At 47.7% G+C, this 15,814-nt stretch overlaps 1 protein-coding gene across 9 annotated transcripts in view; it reads right to left on the bottom strand.

Moving 5' to 3' along the window:
• PHACTR1 (phosphatase and actin regulator 1) overlaps window positions 1-15,814 on the bottom strand; it is a 551,321-nt gene that overhangs the window by 35,014 nt on the left and 500,493 nt on the right. For all 9 annotated transcript variants that reach the window (XM_078055703.1, XM_078055706.1, XM_078055704.1 and 6 more), the window contains 2 exons: window positions 9,003-9,247; window positions 6,741-6,897 (listed from right to left, as the gene is read on the bottom strand). In XM_078055703.1, coding sequence (XP_077911829.1) covers window positions 6,741-6,897; window positions 9,003-9,247 — 402 coding nt within the window. The remainder of the gene's footprint in view (window positions 1-6,740; window positions 6,898-9,002; window positions 9,248-15,814) is intronic.

Below are 15,814 nucleotides of genomic sequence, written 5' to 3'. Positions count from 1 at the left end.
CTGTTTCCCTCCATCTTTTATTCGCGTGGTGACTCGCAGCGGCTTGCGTCCAGGGCTAGGAGGTCAAAGTTGAACTGAATTTATAGACCTTTGAGTGTTATCCTTATTTTTGGGATGTGCTTTTGCAGCAGCAGAAATCACCCGGCCTGGAGAGATAGTGGCTCACACTTAGCATCGGTCCTTAGATTTTGGTGGGGGGAGCGGGGGGGGAGATGTCATGTGCCACCTTGGAAGGAGGCTCTGGTGCGTTAGACTCCCAGTAGCAACTTTCCCAAACCATAAGCCGTGTGCAAGCTACAGTCAGAAGTCAGAATTACTGTCTTTTATTGCCTGTGCCGTGAGCATAAAAAATGGATTTCAATTTTCTGCCTTGAGCAGGACCTAATCCTCTGTACATAGGACTTTATATTCTGCTTATAGTGACTTTAGTTGTGAACCACCCCTGGCAGCCTTAAAATACGGGTTTAGCATACTCTTTCTCTCTACCACGTTACGACATTCTAAATAAGAGAGAATCACATACTAGGTTCTAGGGGGCTGGGCAGCACTAACATTTCCCAGCGGCCCCATCTGGTTCACCACCTCCTGCCACCACAAGGACAGCTAAGTGATGGGAACTATCCCTGGTGAGGAGGAGAGGAGGGATTTTTTGTACTAATCAAAGGAGGGTCCTACTTCTGATCTGGACGTTGCGCTTAGCGCTGGTTTTCACGTCTGAAGTGTACGTTCAAACTATCAACAACCAGCAGGTGCTTTAACCTGAGATCCTTCTGATTCCCAGACTCATGGACACTGAGGAGAAGCAGCAGCTACAGGTAGGTCTCCATCCAAATTCACGTGTCCTTCTGCAGTCATCTGTCTGAATTCCTGAGACAAAGAAAGCTGGACCACGCACTCTTTTTAGGAACGTGGTAGAGTTGGTAGATTGCTTTAATGATCAATCCACATAAATAACTACACTCAAATGAATTTGGATTTTATAAGATGTTACTTCCAAATTGCTACAGATATAGACATCCAATATTCTCACATTTATATATATATATTTTAAGATTTTACTTATTCATTTGCAAGATAGCACGAGCGAGCACACGCACGAGCAGGGGGGAGGGGTAGAGGGAGAAGCAGACTCCCCGCTGAGCACAGAGCCTGACGAGGAGACTCCATCCCAGGACCCTGAGATCATGACCTGAGCTGAAGGCAGATGTTTAACCGACTGAGCCACTCAAGTGCCCCTCACATTCATGTTTACAACATACAGTAATACTCCTTTCTCAAAATCTTGGGAAAAATGTGTAGTGCACTCCCCCGAGAATATATGACTATGGTCCACAGAAGAAAAATGACAGTTTCCAGGTCAGAGATCAAAACCAAGTGCCCAGGCTGAGATGTGGTACTTGGGCTGAATTTAGTCCATAAATACATTCTGTTTGCTCTGTACCATGTTTTAAAAAATTGGAACTTTTTTTTTTTTTTTTGTCAGACTTTTTTCAGAAGATCTGAAAAACTAGTCCTTCATTTCTACAAAACAACAGGGGCTGGAGCTGAATAGTACCAGTGCTTTTAGATAAGGGGTGAACTTCCCATGTTGCCCCCATTCCCAACACTCTCTGTTCACAATCTTAGAAATACCTGTTTCACTTATGTTCACTATCTGGTTGGCCCTGGCATGCATTGGAGGTTGTGGCCCCTTTCCTAGTTAGACCCACTTTGCACCTCCCCAAATGTTATGGGTTGAATCATATCTCCCCAAAATTCGTATGTTGAAGTCCTAACCCCAGGACCTCAGAATATGACCTCATACAGAGACAGGGTCTTTATAGAGATAACCAAGTTAAAACAAGACTCTTATGGGTGGGCCCTCACCAATATGACCGGTCTCCTTATGCAAACAGGGAAATTTTGACACAGCGACATGCTCACAGGGAGAAGCAGAGATGAAGATGCAGATCAGGGTGATGCATCTACAAAGCCAAGGAATGCCAGCAAATGGCCAGAAGCCAGGGGAGAGGCATGGCACACACAGCCGTTCACAGGCCCCAGAAGAAACCAACCCTGCTGACACCTTGGTCTTGACGTCTAGCTGCCAGAACTGGGAGACGATCAGGTTCTCTAGTTTAAGCCGGTCAGTCTCTGGTTTGCTATTATGGCCACCCTAGGAACCAATACTCCAAGTAGCTTAAGTATCTGCCTTTGATCGTCGGGTGGAATCATGGGCGAGTAGCCCGAATCACTGGATACATCTGGTCCAGAGAGGACACCACAAGGAAAAACATCCTTCCCCAAACTGAGCAAGGCTTCCGAGAGCTTCCCCATAGAGATGTTTCCAATTACAAGTTCGGGTGTGCGTGATCCAGCGGGGGTGGTGCTGAGAAAGTCTGGTCAACCATGACTGCACAAAAGATGAAAGCCCTTCCCCGTCCCCCGGGTGGAAGGCTGATACTGAAAGCGAGAAGAGGTATATTCAGGGAATGAGTGTGTCAGGGAAGCAGACGGCCTCAACCCTCACTTACACCCGTGCGTGCTTCAGATTACACACTCCCACATACACTGGGAGGCGCCTTCCGTTTGATTTGCCTTCCCAGGCTTCTCCTCCTGCTGTCTGATCTAAACATTCTGGAGGGCACTGGAGGGCATGGAGGAGAGGGTCTCAGTGGGAGAGGACCGAGCTGGCTAGGTCTAGAAAGCTGGTTGCTCCCCAAGGAAAGGACTAAGTGCACTGGCCACGTTCCAGAGTCTCAGTTCCTTCCTTTTAAAACAAGCAGTCCTGGTGGCTTACAGGACAACTCACTTTCTAAAGGATATCTCAGAGACAACAGCCCATGTTTGGGGGCATCAGGCTTCTCTTTGGTCCCTGAGAGCCCCATTCCCAGGGGCCCTATGCTCCAGCCTCTGGGGAGAATTTCACTTCGTGGGCCAGTCGGCACCCCGGGCTGCAAAGTGGAGAAGGGCCAGAAGGCAGATCAGGTGACTGCTCCTAGGGTTCAGGCTGAAGGGCCCCGAGAGGAGACCCAGAGAGAAAACAGTGGGGTCTTGCACTCGGGCAGGGCTCCGGGCAGGGGGGTAGGTGAGAGACTGCCCTGAGCTTGCACACTTCCACGGACCAGAGGTCACCAGAGATGACAAGTCCTCCTCACCTATCTGTGGACTCCACGCTTTTTGAGAAGTCCATCAAGAAAATCTAGGCAGGCACCCCCCCCATATGCCGTTTAACTACATACTAGTACCATTGCATTCACACACCATGCGTATTATAATACAAACACGAGCACTCAGCTTAAAAAGAATGATACAAAATAAATTTAAATAGATGTTCTGCTACCTTTATCCCCCACCCCCCACCCCCCAGTGGGTGGGCTTGCTCACCCCTTGGTTCTCTGCACCCATCCTGAGTCTGTATACATAAGGCGCAGAGCAATGTATACATAAGGCGCAGAGCAATGTGCACCCAGTCGACCATGTTCATGTCTCAAGGGTGGCCCGCATTTCTCAAATGGCAACTGACTGAAACAGTTATTTACTGTCAAAACATCCAGATGACTCACTGATTGAGGTTTTGGAGAGTGTGCCCGATGGCATCAATGAGAACATATTTCTGGAAGAATGATGTTTGTGCATTCTTATGGAGAAACTCTGCCTTAATGCTTGACGTTGTTTTCTTGGTGCTTCTGCTTCCCGCCTCCAAGTTGGGATTATTCTTGGAATGTTGCATTGTTTGTTTGTTTTTTATGCTATTAAAACTACCAGGCTAAAATTATGTTTTGTGTCTTACTTGTCACTCCCGGAGCATTGCAGACTTGGCTACGTGCTTTTCAAAGCATGTAAGATTTCCAGCACGATGATACGACCCTCCAAGAGCCGAAGAATGCCACAGCCCCGTAGCTTCTAACTCTAATGCAGGTTCCTATGTTCTATTAGTTACTTTTTCAGTAATAAAACTCACAGATGGTGCTAGGTCATCAGATGACATAATCTAATCCCCTCGGGTTAGGAAGTGAAGGCCCAGGACAGATGCCTGCTCAGGAAACTGCAGAACCAGAACTGGAAGCCAAGGCTCCTGTCCTGTGATGAGTTCTGCCACTGCCTGTCACCTTCTGCTTCTCAGATTTCCCCTTCGTTTGGCCCTGGCGTCAGGATGATGAGTGAGTGACTGAAAGCACAGAGCTGGGTTCTCACCCCAAAGGAAATGGTCCTAAAAACTCCTTGGGTGAGAATCAGCAGCTGCACTCTCTCAAAGAAGACCGGGAGACGCGGATTTGGCCCGTTCACCTGATTTGCTGGATTCTGCACTATCTGGTCAACCCACTGAACGCTCCCGACGTCCTCTCTTTTAGGCCCACTTTTTACAGTCTGGCTGGAGATGCCCAGGGTCTGGCCATGAGGAAACAAACTCCCTAGCTGGAAGAGTGAACAAAGACGAGGTGAATCCGGAGCAAGGACACAGGCCAGCTCAACGCCTTGAATCCTTCCAACATGACCGTCCCGACTCCCCTCTTTCTCCCCCAGGCCACGACCAGGGTGAGAGAGAGCTGGGAACGGTAACCTTCAGTGCGTGTTAGGAATTCCAAGCAGAGTTAAGTGTCCTTAGAGGAGGAAGGGGTGGGATGAGGCTTCAGTTGAGGAGAGCTTCCTCTAGCACGTGCATGGTCTGTGTCTCTTCCCACCTGCGGTCTCGTCCCCACCACCGCCAGCCAGTCATGGGGGCGGTACTGGAACGTGGGTTCAGGAGTGAGAAGCTGGGCACCGTCTCCCTTTCAGGAGTCTGTTCTGGGACATCAATGGCCCGTTTTGTCAGTTACCTCCAGGTAGAACCGCTCTACAACAGATAAGCAGAGAGCCCAGTGCAGGCCTGCTTTCTACATGTCCTGTCTTTCTCTCTTTCTCCCCATGGATGATGCCACCCTGGGGCCGTAGATGCGCTGGCATCTCCCTCACCTCACTCCCCACAGAGAATTCTTCCATTTTGCCCTCACACACCTGGGGCTCTGCTTATTCTGTAGCAAAGCTGGGAAAGCAGGAATGAAGGGGAGAGAACCATGATAAAGGGTGCCCACCCTTGGGGGGGGGGAGCTGCATTTGAAAAGATGGGCTGGGGTCAAGGAACTGCTCCTTTTTTTCCCCAGCCCCCTAAAAGACAGCCCTTTTTGTATTAGGTATAAAACCGAACAAGCGGGTTCAGGAAGCTGCCCAAAGCTATATCCACCCATCCCGTGCCCAGAAAGAAGATCTGGTTATATCCTGGGAGAGCAGTATCACTGTCTCCAAGAGGGATGATAACAGAGATGAGGCTCTGAGTAGTCACTGAAGGAAGAGGATGGGACCGTGGGGAAGAGTTGCATGGACAGAGATTTTTGTTCCATAGAAGGAAAAATGTGTAACAATCCAACAATGCGGCAGGCTCCCCAGGACGCAGTAAGTAGCTGTCACCACAGTATGAAGAGAGATCTGGATCACTACAGTGTGGACGTGTTACCACATTCAATGAGCGTGTGAGAGTGTGTGTGCACATGCAGGTGGTTAGATTATCTCCATTCTAGGGCTCTGAAGTCTGAGTGACACAAGACCAAATCATCCATCTGTGCTGAACAATTTATGCAGCCTGGTACCATTAAAACAGCATCCTCCAGGATGGAACCAAGTTAACCGTGAGACAGAAAGGGGCCCTTAAGTGAGGAACTAAGTCAGGCGGGAGGGGAGAACACCAGTACTCTGCTGGATGAAGTCTACACCTCTGGACGCTCTCTAGGCACCACGTTCCTCACCTGTACTTGTGAAGATAATGAAAGCTACTGGACGGGGTTGCCGGGAGGGTACCAGAGTGTTCACCATGGGCCGGGAACGGGTTTAAACGCTTTACTTATGTTTTGGAATCCTTACAACTCCCATTTTACAAACGCGGAAACATAGGCAGACAGAACAAGTGACTTACTCGAGGCTGTCCCACTAGGAAGAGGCAGAGGGCAGCTCAGAGCCTTGCCACAATGCCTGGTACAAAAGAAGGGCTCCCTGCAACAGCAGTTAGAATGGGGGGCGGGGTGGGCGTAATACACTTGGCCAAGAGGGGGCGCTCTGGAGCCATTCTGTGCAGCGTGATGCAGGTAACTACAGGTTTCGGCGTCCACTGTCCTCCTCTGTGAAATGGGCACACATTTCACAGGGAGGCTCAAAGAAGAAATGATTTAATACACGTAAAATGTTTAGAAGAATGGCAGACAATAAGCGCCCCGTGAACGTCAGCTAATACCACATACATGTGCCCCAGGTTCTAAACATGATATGTAGGGGTTTGATATATTAATAGAACACAGTGCCACAAGCATGTCCATACTATCTGTCCACAGACGCAACCACTCAGGAAGGCTCACAAGCTAGTGATGAGGCATGATCCACCCCTGGCCTCATCCAGTTGCGCAGAACGGCAGAAAATGTGCTTATCTGGTGGCACTGAGCTTCACCAAACCCAACGCCAGTGGACGCAGGTCGTCCTAGCTATTGGACGGTGGTGGTTTTTCTAAGGCGGTTATTCTCCCTGGAAATCTGCCCTTCAGCTTCTCCCTGAGCCTTTATTCAGGTAAAAGTTCCAACATGTGGCTGAGTGAATGGGAAGGGACCATAACAGCAAAGCTGGGGAAGACTAGAATGCTTCCCACGGACTTTCCCCGCAGGAAGCTCTTCCAGAGACACCCGGGATGGATTGGGGATGGAGACCGCATTCTACTCGAGTCCGAAGAATGTCCTACCTGGTGAGCTTGGTGCCGATCTGCTGCCTCAACTCCAGTCTCTCTTCATCCGTCTGCCTGGGAAGGATGTTCTTTTCTTCGAGCTCCCGCTTGGAGGGCCTGTTGCTGAGTTTGATGGCTAAGGAGTCCTTCCTGCACACCTTCATGGCCAGGGAGGCTGCGGGAGGGAGAAACAAGTCCTTAACGCTGCCCCCCAGCTGCCCGGGCTCCACGCGGCCAGGGGTGGGCCACGAGGTGAAAGGCAGGCAGACAGACACAGTGGGCTTAACCCCTGGGGCCGGCTAAGGCCTTACTCAGAGCGTTCATTGATAGAGTTTCTGCGACCAACATGTTCTGTATACCTAGCGCTGTCTTGTGCATGTGAGGGGCACGCAGGGAGACTGTGATTGGATCTCTGCTCCCCAGGACCCCCAGCAGGCAGACAACATCACAAAGGAGGGCCGGCCAGGCTGTGGAGCGCGACAGAACGCAAGGCACAGAGTGGCCAGAGGCCTCGGGGGGCTACGGGGAGCTTCAAAGAGGAGGGGTTGGTGCCCACGGGACAGGTGTCACCCGAAACAGGTAGCTGCTGGAGGCCATCTGCAGGGGGGAGGCTCAGAGAGGACGGGTGAGCCAGGTGATCACAGGAGACGAGAGACCAGCTGGAGTAGAACCGGGGGCGCACGAAGGGAAGTAGAGTTGGGCAAAGTGGGGTGCGTTTGGGGCTGGAGTGGAAGCGAGGTCACTGAAACAGGCAACATTCTGGGATTGAGCAGAGGGCAGGGGTTCCTGGAATAAGCCTACGGTTCTCAACCAGGGGTGCTTTTGCACCTCCTGTCCCCCACCAAGGACACACTTGGCAAAGTCCAGAGATGCCTTTTGCTTGTCAAAACTGGGGGGCGGCGGGGGAAGGAGGGTGTTCCTGGCATCTAGTGGGCAGAGGCCAGGGGTGCTGCTGAGCATCCTGTAATGCACAGGGCAGCCCCCACAACGAAGAATTCTCTGCCCTGAATGTCAGTGGTGCCAAGGCTGGGAAACGCTCAATTCTCAGGGGAGGAAACGGGGAGCAGAAGCTAGGCGCTGCTCCCACTCATGGGTCCCTTGGGCTTTGGTGGCCCCTCTGTGGTTCTCTCTCTCCTGGACATTATTTTGATCATCTCTTTGCTCGCTCACCAGGCCTCTTCCCAGCTCTCCAGTTTAGCTGCCTGAAGCCTGGTGCGTGTGAAACGGGGGAGAGACTGGGAAGCAGCACATGGTGGGGGGGATTCCTTTAGATTTTATTTAGTAGTGCTGGTCTTCTTTCTTCCTCCACTGGTTTTAGAACAAGGGCCTTGGGAGGAGACCCAGCCGGCTTCAAGTCCCCATGCTGCCTCTTAGATGGGAGGCTCTGGGCGAGCCCCTCCCCTCTCCACATTCTTCCCTTATTTGCAAAACGGGGCCAGAGCATCCACGTCAGCCGGTGTTTTAAGATGCACGGAACAGAATAAAATCTTAGCACATTGTCAGGCACACAGTATATATTCAGTAGAAGGTTGCTATTATGTAAATTCATTAAAAAGTTGACCAAATAGGGGCGCTTGCGGGGCTCAGTCAGTTAAGCGTCCGACTCTTGGTTTCGGCTCAGGTCATGATCTCAGGGTCGCGGGATCGAGTCCCACGTCGGGCTCCAAGCTCAGCATGGAGTCTGCTTAAGACGCTCTCGCCCTCTGCTGCTCCCCCACTCACACACACTCTCTGAATAAATAAATAAAATCTTAAAAAAGTTGACCAAATAATCAGCCTGTACTCACTTAACTGAAATTTACTATTTATGGCCAGAACACCAGATTTTGAACTTTGCTTTTTCATTGCTTCTTTGCACACGTAAAGGCCTTAAGTAAGAAATTTAAATTCAAGCCTTCTAGAGTTGTAGAGGTGGGCTTAAAAATGAATTTGTTGCATACACAACGGCTAGTATTTCTGAGTATTCTGTGGACTGAAACGGAATTTTAGGGTCCCTCCCTCCCTTTTTTTTTTTTTTTGAGGAAGAGGGTTGGATCCAAGGATAGGAATCAAAGACAGAAAAATCCATCTAAGAGATGAGAAATGGAGGCATGATGTTGCAATTTTTGGAGCTATGAGGGTGTCTGGAGGACATTTACCCTTTCATCTTGCTAACTGAGCTGCCCTGTGACCCCGGGCCAGTGGACCCCTGCACCCGGATTCGCAGCCAGAGTGGGGGGCAGCTGGGGCAGCCCTCCTCCCCCCCGAGCCCCACCCTCAGCGACACCCCGCGATACGCACTGGTGTATAGCGCGCTGTCATCGTCTTCGTCCTCCTCTTCCTCCTCCTCTCTCGTGTACAGGCAAGAAGAGTCTTCGTAGTCTGATTCGTGAGGCACATTTTCTTTATTGTCATCACATTCAATCACAACAGTTGGCACTTGTCTTATTTCCGGAAGGCCCAGAGGTCCCGCTTTGGTGACACCGTCACCGGAGTGCAAACCAGAGCTGTGGTAAGAAGTGGAACAGGGGACCCGCTGCTCAGAGCTGTTGGAAGAAGGAGAGGAGAGAGGACATTAAGTCCGGTCAACACGTCACATAAATGCATCAGCATCTTTTTAAGACTCATCTGTCCCATCCTAGGAGACAAAGGGTCTACTGGGCTATTCATGTCTCCTTTCTTACCTTACAGCAAAACATTTTAGGGCAACAGAGTTTCCTGAGGGATGGATGGGGGTAAGGTTTACACATCCATGTGGACATACTCAATGCCCCTCAACTGTACACTTGAAAATGGTTATGATGGTAATTTTTTTGTGTGTGGGGGGGTCTGGTGCATTTGTCACAAAAACAAAGAATTTAAAAAAATATATTTTATTTATTTATTTGACAGAGAGAGACACAGCGAGAGAGGGAACATAAGCAGGGGGAGTGGGAGAGGGAGAAGCAGGCTTCCCACGGAGCAGGGAGCCCGACGTGGGGCTTGATCCCAAGACCCTGGGATCATGACCTGAGCCGAAGGCAGATGCCTAATGACTGAGCCACCCAGGCGCCCCAGACGCAGAATTTTTTTAAAAAAGAATTTGAATTCCAGAAATATTTATGGTTGAGATAACATTTCCAAGTGTCAAAGGAAGGTTCATTTGCAACCCATGTGTTTCATAGGAGGAGTAAGAGCATTAATTGGAGGGTAAAGCTAGGGATCCAGGAAAGAAAGAGATAATGCCTGAGTTTCTAGCTTCAAAACTACACAGCACGGCTGGTAGGGGCTGGGTGTGGGAGAGACTGTTTGAAATGTCATGGATGGAGATGCAGAGGAAGAGTAGAGGTGGGACCATAAGGCTGGAGACACATGAATGACCACCGTGGTGGATGGGGTCGCAGTAAGTTGGAGGGATTTCCCTCCCAAGGACCCTGTCAGACTCTCAGCAGCCACAGGTAATGTCAGTCTAGTTTTTTTGTAGGTTAATTTTCCGGAAGGCAATGATGATGAAATTCTTGGTTTTACCTCCTAAGGTGAACCAACTCAGATAAAAAAAAAAATATGTATCTTAGTTAAAAATGATTTGCTTCATTATAAAAGCCATATAAATTCACTGTAGGGAAATTAGGAGGGAGAGAGAGCACCAAAAATAAAGAAAAAGTTATTTTAAAAAAACACAGTCTCTCCTAGGCCCCTTCTAGCAATTTAGAATTCTTTCTATGACAGGCTCTGAATGAAGTCCAACAAGAAAAATGGAGCCAGGAAAGAGTGAAATTTTATAATTCTTCTTCAGGTTAACTGGTAGTGGCATTTACATCTTTCATTTATGGAATTTGTAAGCATAGGTGACTCGATGCATTTTACCATCCAAAAGTGTCTGACATTCACAAGGAAGGGGAGGGTGAGGTTAGGCTAAATTATATATCAATAAATTTTGCATTAGCATATCTTATCCAAAAGAAAAATTTTCTTCATGACATAGGAGTGCATGATGGTCTCCTTTGAAACATTCATTATACTTTAAATTATTGCCAGGTCTAATTGAAATTCAATTAACTTTCTTCCTTCCATTGTTTCCAAAGAGCTGTTTTTCTCTGCGTGTTTTGCACATAACTCTGCGGTGACACAGATGGAAAATCTAGTTAACACATTACGAGACGAGCTATGGTGTTCAAAGCAATGAACTCAATCTACTTAAAAACCCTTCGATGGCTGAGCAAGATTAAAACAGAGTTACAAAAGCAGAGCATCTTATTAACCGTTAGCAGTGTGAGGAGTCCATTTCCCACCTGACGGAGTGCCAGGGGCAATGAGAGCAGGCAGGTGAGCGAATGAGGGGCGGCACACAGGATAGGTGGCTAATAGGGGTTTACTACCCCACCTGCCGCGTCTCCCTTTCTTCCGCAGGGCACGCACTGCCTCCCAGCTGCGCCCAGATTTCCACACTGAGAATTAAGGAAAGTAGACCCGGAAGAGGCAAAAACCTAACTGCACGGCCGGCCCATGTTTGCCCCACCCCTGCCTTCTCCCCTCCGTCACTGATAGTTTAATTAACAAAGGTTCTGACAAAGCCATGGAACCGGGGATAGGACAGGTAGGAGCAAGGTGTGAAAAGCAGCCCAGAGAAATGCCGGTGTGGTAGGGGAAGAATCTTCGGAGGCCAAAAAAAATTAGAAATGAGAAAGCACAAGAATTCCTTAAGCTAGAAGGTTCCACACTGTCTCAAGAGGACAGAGAAAGGAGAAATATTACGCAAAGAAAGGTAAGAAACTCAGCCTCACATCTGGCTGTGATAAACAGGAGCTTGTGGTTTCTCCTCCTTCATAGATACAAGGGAAGAGCGAGGCCTTGAGTAGGACAGGATCATAAGCCCCCCCTCCCCGGCTGCGGTGGCAGGTGCGAGCGATCAGGCCACCAGCCTTGTGAAAGAGGGACCAGTCACGGTGATTAGCGAGTGTGTTGGGGGCACTAGAGACACATCTGAAGACCTCGCCTGGCCAAGCAGGTCCTCTGCCTCAAGTATGAATCTAGCAGCTGAGAGAATGTCTAATTTGCCACAAGGATAAAAAAGGTGTTTCCCAGGAAGCGAGGTGAATCCACCAAAAGGGTCTGATTCATAAATATCCACTGGCTGCCGACTATATGTCAGGAAAGGTGTTGGGTGGAAGACAAATACCCTGATAATCCCATATGAGTAACTGGGGAGCCAAAGGACAGCAAGAAAAGACAAAGGAGAGAAGAGTCAGCTGAGTGGAGGCTGGAAAGGTTATTATGGGACCTCGGTCTGAGGAGTCAAGACACAGACCGCTTACTATCAAATCTTTACGTTGGGCTAATGATGTAACCTCTCTGAGCACCCATCTCCTTGGATGAAACTGGGTAAAACTACCTTTATAGCAGGGCCCGTGCGCATGAGGTGGCCCGTAGGCGTGCCCATAAATGAGGCCCTCTCCTGTTACTGACAGAAGCGACCTTCCAAGGGGATTCTAGACACTCTTGGCTTCGGACTATTCACACTGTTGTCAGGGCAACTTGCTAAAAAAAACCCAGATCTCATTGCTTCGTCCGTTAGAACCCCGAATGCCTGCCCAGTCCACAAAACTAGTGCTCCACGAGTGACACAAATGGGAAACGCCGTTAACACCTTACGAGCTGTACTAGTCAAGGCCAAGAACTAAATCGACATAAACATAGCACCTGATTACATTTGGCCTCCAGCCCTGGTGGCTGTAGGCAGGAAAGGGAACACATTGCTGAGTATCAGTCCTAGTAAGGCTGGTTTTCTCTAATGGAGTTGTCACTTAGCAGATGTGCTCTCAGTGAAAGGTCTCACTGTTAAAGAGAAGTGAAAACCATCAGCCTAGAAGCAACAGTTCCAGCACAGCAGGACGCACGATCCCCTGCACAATTTGACCCATATCATTAAACCCACCCTCGCTCCCCGCCTACCCAGCCCTGTCCCCATACAACTTACCCCTCGGTCACATGCAACAAGGCATTACATGCTCTTGGCCTGGAATGTGCTCCCCTCCCACCTTCCCTGTGCTGATTTCTATTTATCTGTTAATACTCTGTCCCAGGGGATGCTTTGCCTACATTCTCCAGAGACTCCACCGTTGTGAACACTGTGAACGTCTGTTTGCTTGCTACCTCCCGTCCCCAACCAAGCTGGAGTCTCCTGGAGGGGCAGGGACCCTGTCTCACTCATGTTTGTAGCAGGTGTCTATCCCTGTTCCTGACACAAAGCAGACAATCATCTTTTATTATTTTTGCTGAGTGAATTTGGGCTGGAACCACTGAGATTTAGGTGCTTTTCTAAGGGGCTGGCAAATCATTTTCACAGAGTATTAAGAATTTTTTTTTTTTTAAATATTCAGGGAGGTACTCGTGGTGTATGTACTTCAGGGCTGTGGGTGCCCGACTTGGCCGGCACTTTCATCAATGGCTTAATGACAAAAAGGGCATCCTCATCAAATATATGGAAGAACTGAGACAGAGAAGGCATGGAGAGAGTGAAAAAAGGGAACATTTCTTGACTGTGTTGTCCCCTGTTCTAGAAACTTCTATATCCGATATCTCATTTCATCTTTATGACAACTCTGCAGGAGAAATGTCATTATCCTCATTTTATTAAGCAGGAAATTGAGGCTCTGGGAGGGTAATGAACAGGCCTGTGAGGACACAGGTAGTAAAGAAGGGCGCTGGAATTTGAACTCATCCTGTTTCAATATATGCTATACCTAAAAATTGAATAGGGGTACTGGTAAGACTGTGTACTTGGATTAATCACAAACCCAACTGTACACATGTAAGGTGGAGGAAATGTGTAGAAGAGAGATTACTTTATGTAAGTATTTTAAATCTTACTATAACCAGGACAGGTAATAGTGTTCTACCTTGCCAGTCAGGCTGCCCTTGGGCACTGAGTTTAAAGGATTCATTTAGACACTGCACTGTAATGGTCAGGATGGTGAAGCGACTCATCTGATGATTCCTCTGTTGACTCATCGGACGACCTCCTCATGTTGACTGTCTTGGCCTCTTTTGCTCCAAAATGCCAGAGTTGAGTAGTTGCAACAGAGCCTCAAATCTTCACTATCTCAACTATCAGAAAATGTTTTCTGAAATTTGTATGGAACCCTGGCTGGAGGTATCATAATCCCAGATTTCAAGATATACTACAAGGCTGAGGGTACTGGCACAAAAACAGACACACAGATCCACAGAACAGGACAGGGAGCCCAGAAATAAACCCACGCTTATATGGTCACTTAATCTACAACAAAGGAGGCAAAAATATACAATGGGGAAAAGACCATCTCTTTAATCAACGCTGCTGGGAAAACTGGACAGCTACATGCAAAAGAATGGAACTGGACCACTTTCTTACACTGTGCACAAACATAAACTCAAAATGGATTAAGGACCTAGCTGTGAGACCTGAAATCATAAAAACCCCAGAAGAGAACACAGGCAGGACTCTCTTTGGCCTTAGCAACACTTTTCTAGCTATGCCTCTTAAGGCAGCAGAAACAAGAGCAAAATTAAACTCCTGGGACTACACGAGAATAAAAAGCTTCTGCACAGCAAAGGAAACCATCAGTAAAACAAAAAGGCAACTGACTGAATGGGAGAAGATATATGCAAATGATGTATCCAATAAGGTGTTAATATCCAAAATATATAAAGAACTTATACAACTCAATGCCAAAAAAACCAAACAATCCAATTTAAAATATAGGCAGAGGACCTGAATAGACATTTCTCCAAAGACGACATCCAGATGGCCAAGAGACACATGAAAAGATGCTCAACATCACTCATCATCAGAGAAATGCAAGTCAAAACCACAATGATATCACCCTACACCTGTCAGAGTGGCTAGTATCAAAAAGATAAGAAATGACCAAAAAAAAAAAAAAAAGTGTTGGCGAGGATGTGGAGAAAAAATGAACCTTGTGCACTGTTGGTGGGAATGCAAGCTGGTACAACCACTGTGGAAAACAATATGGAGGTGCCTCAAAAAATTAAAAAAAGAATTACCTACAGTCCAGTAATTCCACTATTGGGTACTTACCAGAAGAAGATGGAAATACTCTTTTGAAAAGATACATGCACCTCTATGTCTATTGCAGCGTTATTTACACTAGCCAAGATAGGGAAGCAACCCAAGTGCCCATGGATAGATGAATGGATAAAGAGGATGTGCTATATAGATACAATGGAATATGGTGTGGCCATCAAAAAGAATGAGATTTTTTGCCATTTGCAACAACATGGATGGACCTAGAGGGTATTAGGCTAAGTGAAATAAGTCAAATGGAGAAAGACAAATACCCACATGATTTCACTTATATGGGAAATCTAAAAACCAAAATGAAGCAGCAAACAGAAAAGGAAACAAACCCATGAATACAGAGGACACACTGATGGCTGCTAGAGGGCATGGGGGGGCTGGACAAATGGACAAAGGGGAGAGGGAGATACAGGCTTTCAGTTATGGAATGAAGAAGTCACGGGGCTGAAGGTACGGCATGGGGAATACAGTCAATGGAAAAACAAGAGTTTTCTGACCTCTGGCTTAAACCAATATTTCCTAACCTCGATCATACCCACACTCATTTTTGTGTGTGTGCGCCATAGTTGAAGTCCATTTATACTATTTTCACTTTGTATCTTTAAGTCAATGTTTAAAAGAACAAACACCATTGTAGCCTCATCTTAAGCCCTACCTTTGTAATCATAGGTCTTATGTGCTAATTATTATATGTGTTTATAACTTATGTTAAAATAAATATGACTATTAAAACTTTTACAGAAAGTTGTCCTACACTCAACTAATGTACTACCAATAAATGCATATATAACACTTTGGTTAAATAATGGCCTAGACCAGATTTTGTCCACCTTGGCATGATTAACATTTGGGCTAGATGGTTCTTTGGGGTGAGGGTCTGTCCTATGCATTGTAGGGTGTTCAGCAAGCATCCCTGGGCTCTACCCACAAGATACCAGCAGAATCTCCTCCAGATGCGGCGACCGAAAATATCACCAGACGTCGCCAAATGTCCTGTGGGGGGGCAAAACTGCCCCTTTGGGAGCCACTGGCCTAGAATATCCAGAACAGCTTT

Source organism: Halichoerus grypus, chromosome 9 (assembly GCF_964656455.1).
Source record: "Halichoerus grypus chromosome 9, mHalGry1.hap1.1, whole genome shotgun sequence".
Classification (NCBI taxonomy): Eukaryota; Metazoa; Chordata; class Mammalia; order Carnivora; family Phocidae; genus Halichoerus; species Halichoerus grypus.
This window is presented reverse-complemented; position numbering and strand designations above follow the sequence as displayed.